This window comes from Chrysochloris asiatica, unplaced genomic scaffold (assembly GCF_000296735.1).
Source record: "Chrysochloris asiatica unplaced genomic scaffold, ChrAsi1.0 scaffold00019, whole genome shotgun sequence".
Lineage (NCBI taxonomy): Eukaryota > Metazoa > Chordata > Mammalia > Afrosoricida > Chrysochloridae > Chrysochloris > Chrysochloris asiatica.
Window position 1 is genome coordinate 21,352,661 of NW_006408537.1, and position 12,742 is coordinate 21,365,402.

At 34.7% G+C, this 12,742-nt stretch overlaps 1 protein-coding gene across 1 annotated transcript in view; it reads left to right on the top strand.

The window, feature by feature from the left end:
- The window catches only part of BAI3 (brain-specific angiogenesis inhibitor 3), a 1,099,520-nt gene that overhangs the window by 650,415 nt on the left and 436,363 nt on the right, over positions 1-12,742 (top strand). Inside the window, exon 16 of the mRNA XM_006835746.1 lies at positions 4,810-4,853. Within this exon, the coding sequence (XP_006835809.1) occupies positions 4,810-4,853 (44 nt within the window). The remainder of the gene's footprint in view (positions 1-4,809; positions 4,854-12,742) is intronic.

Genomic DNA, 12,742 nt, shown 5'->3' on the forward strand with positions numbered 1-12,742 from the left:
TTGACTTGATGGCAGAGGGTTTGGTTTGGTTTGGTGCTGTTGTAAGAAGCTCTGGTGGCCCTGTTGGTTAGGCATTGGGCTGCTTAATTACAAGGTTGGCAGTTCAAATCTACCAGCTGCTCCACAGGTGAAGGCTGAAGCTATTTGCTCCTGTAAAGGTTTGCAGTCTAAGAAACCCTAAGGGACAGTTCTGCTCTGTCCTATAGAGATGCTAAGAGTTGGAATTGATTCAATTACAGCGGGGTATTTGTTTGTTTTAGTTTTACTTCCAGGACAATGAAGCCATTTAGAATATGTTGAAAGATATAACCATGAAAGGACGTTCCCTTCCCTTTCTCCCCATTGATCTGGGTTTTTTTTTTTTTTGTGACCTAACATAGATTTGACTGTGGGAAAAATCTTTTATCTGTTTAGGTCTTATTTCTCCTCACATGCATTCCCAAGATTTTTTTATATGTATTTTATCAATTGGCATTAAAATTGTGCTAGAAAAGATATAATATTATGTGCGAACCTCTCACTGTGTAAATAAGGAAAGAGAAAAGTTATGCAGACCAAGTATTTTATTTCTACCATTAAATAGATAATTGGTTTGGTTCATCTTGAAACAGAAAGTCAACTACAAAGCAAAAAGAGGGAATAATGTAGATACAGAACTTCCAAAAGTTTTCAAAAATGCATAGTTTTAATGCCTTTAAGTATCAATTTTATTGACAGCTTGGTAAATTAATCTTCGTTAGCCCATCTGTCTCTTACTTGACAATATTTTGTTTGTTTGTTTAATGCATTTCTTAAATGCACATGTATAGGTTAGTTCACAGCTTGCTTGCTTTCCTCTTGCCGTGTGTCATCACATTTTGTTACTGCTCTCCGTTGGATTCAGCATTGATTTCCTGTAAATCTCTCATAATAAATCTTATACTAGGGTCCCTTTGAGAGAAGTATCTGGACATTTTTATAACAAATATTTTGCAAGTGTTTTGTCTGTAGAACCTTATAGTCATATTTTTTTTTTCAATATTTTAGAATTCACTTATATTTTGCTGTTTCTTATCTCTCATTCTTACTCCTTAAATGCCATGTCCATGTGGACACAAAGTTTCCTTTAACTCGTTTGTTTTGCTTATTTTTCTAAACTTTAGGTTTATACAAGTCATTGACCTCAGATGTAAAGGTTGCATGTTGGTGGTTGTACTAGACCAAATTGTTGAGCTCCAAAAATGTATAATGCTGCACAAGATGAGAAGTACAGGTCAGAACCTATAATAAGTTTCACTTGGATGTTGTTCACAATTGTACCAGCACAGAGAGAAAGGGAAAGAAGCTTGTAACTGGATATAACAACCAGGAGATAAGGAAGGTAGAAGATAAAACTTAGCATTAATGAAGATAGGGAAGAAGAACTTTACACTATTTCTTAACAGAGGGATAAAGAAGAAAAAACATCTATTTTTAATGTTGTTCATGTTATGTTTTCCTTCTAATAATTATTTTCCTTTGTCATACCCTGCTACTAATAGTAGTTATTGTTATTGTTAAGTTCCATCAAGTCGGTTCTGACTCACCTTGAATAGGGTTTCTGAGGCTTTTTACATTTTTGAGGGAGCAGAAAACCTCTTTCTTTTCTCACATGGTAATAATTAGGCACTGTTAATTCTGTAATTCTCTAATGAGTACCTTGTACTGTCATATATAGAGATTAACTTATTCTGTAATGTAGGGTAAATCACTGGACTGCAAGGTCAGTTTGAACCTCAAGATTGGCAGTTTAAAACCACCAACTGCTCTTCAGAAACCAGACTCAGGGTTGCTGAGTTAGAACGAACTCACTGGCACTAAACAACAACAACAGCTCTTACATTACAAAAAGAAGTGAACTAGAAGTCCATGTTCTGCATCCTAGTGAAGATGAGTAGTGCCTGAGGCCCTAAAAGCTTGTGAGCAGCCTTTGAAGATATTACTAGTGTCTACTCATCTGGAACAGAAGAGTTAGAAGATAACAAAAATCTCAGAGAAGAAACCAATCTGCATGCATCATAACATCACCTCTCTGAGACGAGAAGAACCACTGACTGCTGTGATCAGCTTCACAATAGATGGACTCAGTAAGAATGGGACAATAATGTAGAATACAATTCAGATTCCTAAAAAATCCCAGACTAACTAGATTAGTTGAGACCAAGAAACTACAGAAGACTGTCACTTCAAAATTTTCTTTGAAATTTGAACAAAACTATTCCTTGTGATGCCTTATTAGCAAAATAGCAGAACACCACACACACAAAATAAAGAGTATTACCTCTAAGATTGGTGCTATACTGAAAAAAACCATCAGTATGAGTCCTGGTGTGGTGCTGTAGGATAGAGCACTGGACTGCAAGGTTGGTTTGATCCACAAGGTTGATGGTTCAAACTCACCAGCTGATTCTCTGAACCCCTATACAGGGTTGCTATGTGTGGGAACTGACTTGATGGCACTTAACAACAACAATGAAGTCAAATGGTCACCATTTTACTTTAACACGAAGATGAGAAAATAAGGGAGCAATAAGTGGGTACTGGAAATGGAACAACCAGAACACAAAGGATATGTTGAAACATTGTTAAAACTGTAACTAATGTCATTGAACAATTTGTGTGAAAATGTTGAATGAGGGTCCTAGTGTGGCACTGTATGGTAAGCATTGGAACTGCTAACCATATGATCGGTGGTTCAAATTCACCAGCCACCCCTTGGAAAACTTATACAGGTTCACTAGGAGTTGGAACCAACTTGATGGCACATAGCAACAACATTGTTGAATGGGAATTTTCACCGAAGACACAATAAAATATTATTTAAAAAAGAAAAAGAAAGCTTTGGTGAAAACCCACAGTAAGGCCATATGGCTGTAACCATAGACACCATACCATCTGCCAAATACCAAAAAAAAAAAAAGTAAGAAAAAAAGAGTTGACTAAATTTGGAGCCTCCGTTATCTCAAGTTTCTTGCCTACATTCCATGATGTATATACTCCCATATCCTTGATTGTGATATGCCAAGGATTATTTGTTGTTTATTGTTGTTGTTGTTAAGTGCTGTTGAGTTGATTCTGACCCATAGTGACCCTGTTTAGGGTTTCCAAGTAGCAGCTGTTGAGCTTGAACCACCGACCTTGCAGTACAAACAACTTTGCAGTTTGACACATTAGCCCACAGCACCACACGAGGACTTCCTTTAAACAAAATTCTAAATAAATATAGCATGATTTTATGATACAGCATTGAAGTTGTGCTGAGGGTTTCTCAGAAAGTCACAAGCTATATGAAAAATGCAGGTAACGTTGACAAGGTCTCATAACGTTAATTAAGAAATAAATTTGAAATATCATTACTCACCCCATTCCTTGTGTAAAAGCCAGATAAGTGACCACTTCTTTCCTGACCACCTTCTTTTTTTACTATCATTTTGGACTACATGGTACTTTTCTGGCATTAAGTGAGGAGGGAGGAGGCATTTGCAGGAGGGAGTCTGTGGCCTGTTTGAGGACTTTATCTGCTAGTCACCTTGACCAGTCTTCATTGTTATCACTCACTTCAGTACCTAAGGACATAGATCTCACATTTGTTTCTTAATCTTGAATTGATGCAGTGCTTGGACACAATAGTGAATTCATGGGATTCAACAACCTCTCAAGAGATTGAAATATGTGATAATTGATGATAATATCTTATAAAATCTAAGTTTGCCTTATTATGAATATCAATCACACCTAATTGTAGACACAATTGTTAGTGCTCTTGAGTTGGTTCCTACTCATAGCAACCCTGTATAGGGTTTCCACTTTATTCTGCATGGGACAGACACAAATTAATAATTTCACTAAACACACTTTATGCTCTAGTGTATGCTCTAGAAAATGAGTGACATAGAAGATGTGGAAATTTAGAGACAACAGAGTATATTTAATGAAGAAGAGAAGACACTTCAGGGATGTAAGATTATCTATAGGTATCTAGAGACACCCATAAAGGAAGACTCATTAGGTTAATTTCAAAAGGCAAAATAAGGCCCTAAGGAATGTAAATAGGCAGATATAAAGGAGAAAAAAATCTAACAGTTCGTACTCAAAATAGAAAATACTCCCCTTGATAGTCCAGTGTATAAAAATTGTGTCATCCTGACGGTTATGGTGGGTAATCAATGCATAATTATTGAATTAAATACAAATTTAGCACTTTTTTCTTATGGTTTCATTAGCCATAATTTGCTATAAGTATGGTCTGATGATTAAGAAGATAGTACAAGTCAAAAAACTCTCTGGAGATAGATAATACAACAAGTTCCAAACAGCTCACCATCTAGAGGCAGCGTAACAGATGGTGTTTCTCATATAGATGCATAATACAGTGGCTTAAATAGTGAGTGTGAATTTCTTGGTTTTCTTAAAGAAAGTAATTCAGTGATTAATATTCTAGAAAAAAGCAAAATGAAAGAGAAATCACCAAAGTATAAGCCTTATGGTACATGAAAGCTTCACATTCAATTTTTGACACATGGAATAAATAAAGTGTTGTTTTTATGACTGAGATTTCATGAGATGAAATGGGTCATCAAATCTGTTAAAAAGGAAATGAAAATTTCCTTTGCAGAAAAAAAAAAAAAAAACTAGAGAGAGAGAGAAGAAATCTTTAGATAGTATTTTTAATGTTGTAGAGTACCTTACTGCAAGATAAGAAATACACCGTCCAATTTGCATTTTACTTAACCCCTCTTTTTGTTGTGAATGTACTCAAAATATATTTATTCTCTCTCTGCTTATTTTTAGGGTACTTTGAATCCCTATTGTGTGTTGTGGGATGATTCAAAAACGTAAGTAACAGATGTTTTCTTACATTACTTTGGACTAAATATTCTAAGCACATTAAGTTATTTCAGCCGCCTGCTAGTCAACAGGAATATGCTAATTCAGTGGAATGCGAGTTAGACTCAGAGAGAAAACATTCTTTTTTTAAAAAAAAAATCTGCAGGACAGCATGATGAATGTGTTTTTGTGTGATGCCATCAGGTTATGTCCCAAGATAAGATTGCATTACTTAAAAGTGCATTGCAATGCGGATTCTGTGAGGATTTTTTAAAAGCGCTAGTATTTTAAAATTATAGAAGTACAAATTCTATTTCAACATATTTCTCTAGTAATTCAGTTTAGCATTGCAGATTAAAATAACAATTTTTCTGGTCACTTGGCCAATGCGCTATTTGCATGACCTTGAATATATTATCAGAATAATGTAAAATTTGTATCACAATTCTAATTTGTTTTGATATATAAAATAATTGAGTGATATTTAACTGTTTCTATTCATACATTCTAGGAACTGTTATAGACAAAAGAAAATAATTGCTCTAAATAAGGATGAGTAATTCTTCCATGCATTTCTTTATTTGTACAAGTGATTGCAATGTATTATTTTATCTCATTCATAATTCTATGAAATTTTAATATTTAAAAAGGCAAAAAAAAATCTCATCAATTCTTAGCTAGACTCTTACTCTAAGTATTTACATAGTTTTATTTCAGTGATGTATCTAGATTATACACTCTGTTTTGGGGGAGATAAGGTGAATCTAGAAAAGAACATAGAATTTCTAGGAAAGGAGAAGACACACTGGCAATGTGCTCATTCCTCGGGTGCTGATAGAATCTACTCTACACGGATCTTTACATAGGTCAAAAAATCTATAATACTACGCATACTTTTTTTAGCTATTTATTCAGATGTTTTCGGTATCTTCTTCTGCTAAGAACTCTAGTACCAAAAGGAAAATTCCAAGTTGTACTGATCATAATATAAGCTGGATGGTTTCATTGATGTCATAATTTTTTCTTTGAAATCTCAATGAGATCACATAGAGAAATTCTTAATACTTAAATTTCTGTGGACATTTTCTCTCTACCAATGGTCAGAAAACAACTTTGATGGAGCATTCTAAGACACTGCTGCTTCTTGTTAAGTGCTGTTGAGTTGGTTCTGACTCATAGTGATCCTGTATAGGGTTTCTGAGGAGCAACTGGTGGGTTTGAACTGCTAACCTTGTGGTTAGCTGTCCAGGACTTATCCTACAGTATGACACAAGGACTCCACTAAGATACGGCTCTGTATGTTGTATAGCCAAAGGAAGAATAAAATACTGTAAGAATCCAACTGAATGTTTTGTTTTTTGCTCAAGAAAAACATGCTAACTTAAGCTACTAATTTTAGCTGCTTGTGTAAGTCACAAATAATATCCAACTTTTATTTAGATTTATAATCTTCTCAGGGGGTAGAATATGCTTCTACACTGATGTAAACAGAGGAAAGTATTACTTATTCCCAAATACCTTCAAGCCTGTTAAAGGCACTATATAAGAAGAGACAGCATTCTCATATTTTGTGACACATCTTGGTTTCTTTTCATAGACAGTCTAAAGTGTTGAATTTAATTTATAAGACTACTGGTGTTTGAGGTCAACGTTAACCTTAGGAATCAATCATACTCTGCTTTCTTTAATGTCTCCTGATAACGTGGCTGTTATCAGTCATAAAGAACAAGTCTTAGCTTTACAAAAGTCAACTTCTGGCTTGTCCTTGAAGGAAACTATTTGGTGAAAGGAGATGTGCTTAGCTGCTTTTCAAAGCAGATTACATTAAGACATCAGTGTAGTTCATGTTTCCTTGATGTAACTGAAAAGCATCTAAAAGCTTCTTACTGGGGAAAAAAATCTGTCATCACACTTTGACCAGATTGCTTTTCTGGGTTTTTAAACAATGAAGGTTAACATAACTTATTCCTTTGTTCATATCTCTTCTGTTTTAAACATGTTCATATATACAGTAGTTTCACTGATGCAATGGTTTTTATTGAATTTTCATTCCCCAAGTAAAGATAATATTGCTACTTCTTTTTATATGGATAAAATTAATTATATAGTATTTTTAATGTTGCAGAAATAAAGTAGAAATTGCTTTTTAAATTTTGGCTAGCTTATTTTTTCTTTATTTTAACATTGTTTAATTAATTTTCATTGTAAAAGTTTAAAACATTACTGCTAAATCTAAAGATCTCATTGACCATCATCTCCTTGGTTTTCCTTACCCACCCACCTCTCCAGGCTTATTCCTATTAACAATTTCTCATGTATTTCAGACACTCATGTCTGCATTGACAAATATATTCAACCATGGAAATTAACACCATTTTAAAATAAATGTTATTTGCAGATTCAATTTTCACTCAACAACGAGTCTTGGGATGTTTTTAATGTTCTTACCTAGATTTAATCCCTTGAACCACTATATTGTATAGATATTCATACTACATTTATTTATTTTTTGTTAAGTGCTGTCCAGTCAGTTCAGACTCATAGAGACCCTGTATAGAGTTTCTGAGAAATGGTTGGTGACTTTGAACCATGGACCTTGTGGTTAGCAGTTCAGTGCTTATCCTACAGTGCCACACCAGGACTCCATACTTATTTAGTGTTCCCTATATTAGTGGAGTCTTGGTGTGGTGCTGTGCGGTAATTCGCCAGAATGCAAAGCCGTTTGAACTTCAAGGTCAGTGGTTCGAGCTCACTAGCTGCTTCTCGAAAACCCGATACAGGGCAGCTATGGGTCGGAACTGACTCGACAGCACTTCACATTTTAGTGTCACTCTAGTAGTTTCCAATTTTATTATATAAATTTTGCTTCTGTGTTTCTCCTTGAGGATGTCTCTGACCATCCAAAGAATTATCTTGCTGTTTTCTTTATACAATCCTATGTTATATTTTTCACAGTGCACATTCCTACTTTACTATTTTTTTTTTCTATCTGTTTACTTTCTATCTCTTCCACAAGAAAGTAAGTACCATAAAAAGGCGTTTTTTCTCTCTTATTTACCACTGAACTGTTGGTATGCTAGTGCAACGTTTGCACATAGCATGCATTTAACAAATGTTTATTGGTTAGGTTTTTGAAGGAATGATTATTTGCATGCACCTTGTTGTTGTTAGGTGCCATCAAGTCGGTACCAACTCATAGCGACCCTATGCACAACAGAACAAAACACTGCCTGGTTCTGGGCCAATCTCACCGTTTTTACCACTCTTGAGCCCATTGATGCTGCCATTTTGCCAATCCATATCGCTGGGAGTCTTCCTCTTTTAGGTACCTTTTTATCTGAGAATTATTTTCACCTCTATTTTTTTTCAACTGACAATAGTTTTCAATCAATTCTATTTCTAGAAATTACTAGATATAATATTGGAAATTTGAAGAGGAAACATTCCGCTTGTAAGCATACTAAGGCCCTTTATGAGCAACGTATTTTATTTTTAAGGGTAAACTATTAGCCTGATGATGCCAGACAAAGACATATTAGTATACTGGCATTAGGCAAAAGAGCACTAGACATTTTAAAAACGTATTTTGGCTTTTTCTAAGTTAAAAAACTAACAGGAGGCAGAAAATACTTCACATTACTGACCCATGAAATAAACTGAAAGTAATTTTCTCACTTCAAAAATAGATGTATTTCAGGTAAAAGATAACATTTCTTTTTTTGGATTAGAAAGTCTTCATTTGGATAATTTATAATTTGCACATTTTCTGGACTATCCAAATTTGGACTTTGAGTATTAGATTACATGTAGTGACTGCATTCCATGGGAAACATCTTTTAAATTAATCTGTGAACTTTGTCTATGTACCTTGGTTGTTGTTAAGTGCTGTTGAATTGAATGCATAGTGACCTTGTATAGCGACTGATGAGCTTAAACTGCCAAATTTGCAGATCAAACTAACTTTGCAGTCCAGCACATTAGCCTACATTGGCATAGCAAGATATCTAATACTCTCAAGTCCGTAAAGGATTATCTTTATTTTCAGAAATGTTTCAGAATTTTAATTCCTTTGTGTAATTTGTTAATTTTTAGTTAACAGTTTTATCAATACCCTAATAATTCATTCGCCTACAATGCTTTTGAAGAAAAGAACTCTTAAGAACTATACATTTACTGTTTTTCTACATTTTAAATTGGAAGTAGCCATAGTCACATATGGACTAAGAATGACACTGACTTGTTTTATGTCAACATTATGTAACTAAGTTGCAGTGATCCCTCCCTCTCCTTTGTTGTAGCATGTCTGTTTCTTCATAACTAGGATATCTTTCTCCTTTTGACATTCATATTGGTAGTGACCATTTCATGTACCTCACAGGGTGACTTCAACCAGATATAAAAGAAACATCCAAACTCATCCCATCATTCCAAGGGGTTTTTCTCTCCTTTAATCTTCAAATGATTAGCATAATCAGTGCACCTAAAAAATCACTTTAGGAATATAAACCTAGAAAAGATCTATTAGGTTTTAGAAGTTCAAAGCAATTATTAAAGCATTACTGTTATTGCACAGCCATTCATTCTTTTGAAAGCACTGCAAATAGAAATAGAAAAGACTTGATTTCCTAACAAAATAGAAATGTAATGAAAGATATATATATATATCTTTTCTGTCTTAGATTGTATGTTACTTTTTGCTTTTTGAAGGTTTGTGGTATCTACTCTTGTGTGTTTTCTAATAAAGTAAAATTCCCAACTTTCTTCAACAATTTTTTTTGTTTTGTTTTCATCCTTTAAAATGTTTTAAATTATATAAGAGATTGTATGTATTGAATCTTAAGAGCTTAGTATCTAGAAACTGTATTTCTGAATTTATTAGTGTATAATCTATTCCTTTTTAAGTAATAAAGTTTATGTAAGTACCTATAATATTATTAACAACACATTATGTCTATTAGAGTGAGCTATGAAATTCAAGAAACATTGAATTATGCTTTTGACATGTATTAGGGTTAACATTGAGAAAAAAATAGTGCCACTTCTTTTTAAAACTTCTTGCCTTGTTTACTTAAAACAGTGGTTGGCAAACCAAAGCCTGTAGGCAAATTCATAGTGCCACTTGGTTTCATAAATAAAGCTGTACTGGAACACAGTCACTCCTATTTCTTATTCACTCTCTATGGCTGTGTTTATATTACAACTATAGAGTCAAATAATTGTCATAGAAACCATATGGTTAATAAAGTCTAAAACATATACTGTATGGACCTTTAGAGAGAGAGAAAAAAGCCAATCCTTTCCCAAAACAGTACTTTCTAACATGTTTCAAGTCTTAACACATAATGAAAATATACAACACATTGGGGTAAACAAAGGAAAATGTTTGCAAACAGAGTGAAAATCTCCGTCTGCATTCTGATGGAGAACTGAAAACTCTTATTATATCTGGAAAATTCTCAGTCATTATTTCAATATGGACCTTTGCTTATAGTCAGTTTTATCTTCATTTGGAACTTCAAATCATGTGTTTTCTAACTTCCTTATCTTATCACCTTTCTTCCATATTCTCTGCTTTTTTTTCTCTCTCTCTTGATCATGCATTTTGATTTCCTTTTTAAGAGAATAAATTCAGTTATTCTCTCCTCAACTTTATCTAACTTGCTCTTAAATATATTTATTGTTGTTGTTGTTGTTGAGTTGGTGCCTACAAGGGTTGTTTTGGGTAGGCACCAACTCGACGGCACTTAGCAACAACAACAACGATAACTGCAAGGTCGGTGGTTCAAACACACCAGCCACTCTTAGGAACCCTATATTGGGTTGTTACAAGTTGAAAACAACTTATGGCACACAACAACAACAAGGAGCAGCTGGTAATATTGAACCACCAACCTTGTAGTTCAAATGACTTTCCATAGAATTTATATTTCAATTATTGTCATTTTTTCCCACTTTTAGTTTTCATTTGGTAATTAAAAATATTTGCCATATTATTTTTGCGTTTTCTTTTTCAATGCAGATATATGTATATATAAATGTTTTATATATTTCCTATTAATTATGTTAAATACCATGGAGGCACTTCTGACTCATAGTGACCCTGTATGGGATTGTCAAGGTTGTGAATCTTTGCAGGAGCAGAATGCCTCACCTTTCTCCCAGAGCAGCTGGTGGGCTTGAACCAACAACCCTGTGGTGAGCAGTCTAGTGATTATCCTACAGAGCCACCTTGCTCCCTAGTAAGCATGTTGCTATTATGTGTCATCAAGTCAGTTCTGACTCATAGCAACCCTGTGTAGAGTTTCCAAGGAAGATTATGTGAGTTTGAACCACCGAACTTGTGGTTCCAACTGACCTTGCTGTCCAGTGCTTTATCCTATACTGCTATACCAAGCATAGTTATTTCATAATCTGTGGTTGGTAATTCTTATATTTGAAATCATGAGTCTGTTTCTGTTTTCTTTATTTTCTCCTGATACTCACTCATAGTACTTTACTTCCTAGTATGCTGAATTGTGCTTATTGTCTTTGAAAAAAATATTTGTAAGGATTCTTAGAAGCCTAAGATAAAAATACATCTCACCAAAGAGGATTATATAGAATCAATCCATATGGGATCACAGTCCTGGGGTGGTGCTGCGTGATAAAGAACTAGACTGCAAAGTCAGTGTGAACCACAAGTTTGGCAGTTTGAAATCACTAGCTGCTCCTATAAGTCAGAACCGACTGGATGAAACTAAACTACAACAACAAGCACTTGGGCATATGACTTTAAGCCTAAATTCCTTGAATTAAGTTAAGTGTATAGTTTCCCTGGACCATGGTAGTGATGTGAACCCAGGCTGAAGGCTACGACATTTTTTGCTTTTTTTCCATATTTATTTCAGTATTTCTAGTAATATTCAAATAAAAGGTAGATCTTAAATATATATTGTTGTTGTTGTTGTTGTTGTTGTTAGGTACTATCAAGTCAGTACCAACTCATAACGAATCTATGCACAACACAACAAACACTGCCCAGTCCTGGCCACCCTCACAATCGATGCTGCATTTGATACCATTGCTATTGCCACTGTCCCAATCCATCTCACTGGGGGTCTTCCTCTCTTTCTGTGACCCTCTGCCTTATCAAACTTGTTATCCTTCTCCAGGGATAATATGTCTTCTCCTGATAATATGTCTGAAGTATGAGAGGAGAAGTCTGGCCATCCTGGCCTCCAAGCAGCATTCTGGCTGTACTTCTTCTAACACGGATTGGCTTGTTTTCATTGGCATTTCATGGTACTTTTAGCATTCTCCCCAAAACCATAACTCAAATGCATCAATTTTTCTATGGTCTTCCTTATTCATTGTCTAATTTTCATATGCATATGAGGTTACTGGAAATACCATGGCTTGGGTTAGGCACAGCTTAGTCCTCAAACTGACATCTGATCGTGAACGATTTAATGAGGTCCTGTGCAGCAGATTTGCCTAATGCCATACATTGTTTAATTTCTAGACTGCTGATTCCATAAGTGTTGATGGCTGATCAGAGCAACATGAAGTCTTTGACAACTTCAATTATTTCTCCATTTATATAGATGTTTTTTATTGGTCCAGAGTGAGAATTGTTGTTTCTTTACATTGAGGTGCAACCCATACAAAAGGCTGTGGTCTTTGATCTTTGTCAGTAAGTATTTTAAATCCTTTTTGCCTTCAGCAAGCAAAATTGTATCATTTGCATATCACAGGGTGTTAATGAATCGCCCTCCAATCCTGATGCCATGTTTTTCTTCATATAATCCAGCCTCTCTAATTATTTGTTTAGCATACAGATAGATTAAGCATGGTGAAGGAATACAACCCTGGCACACCTTTCCAAGTTTTAAATCATTCGGTGTTCCCTTGTACTGTT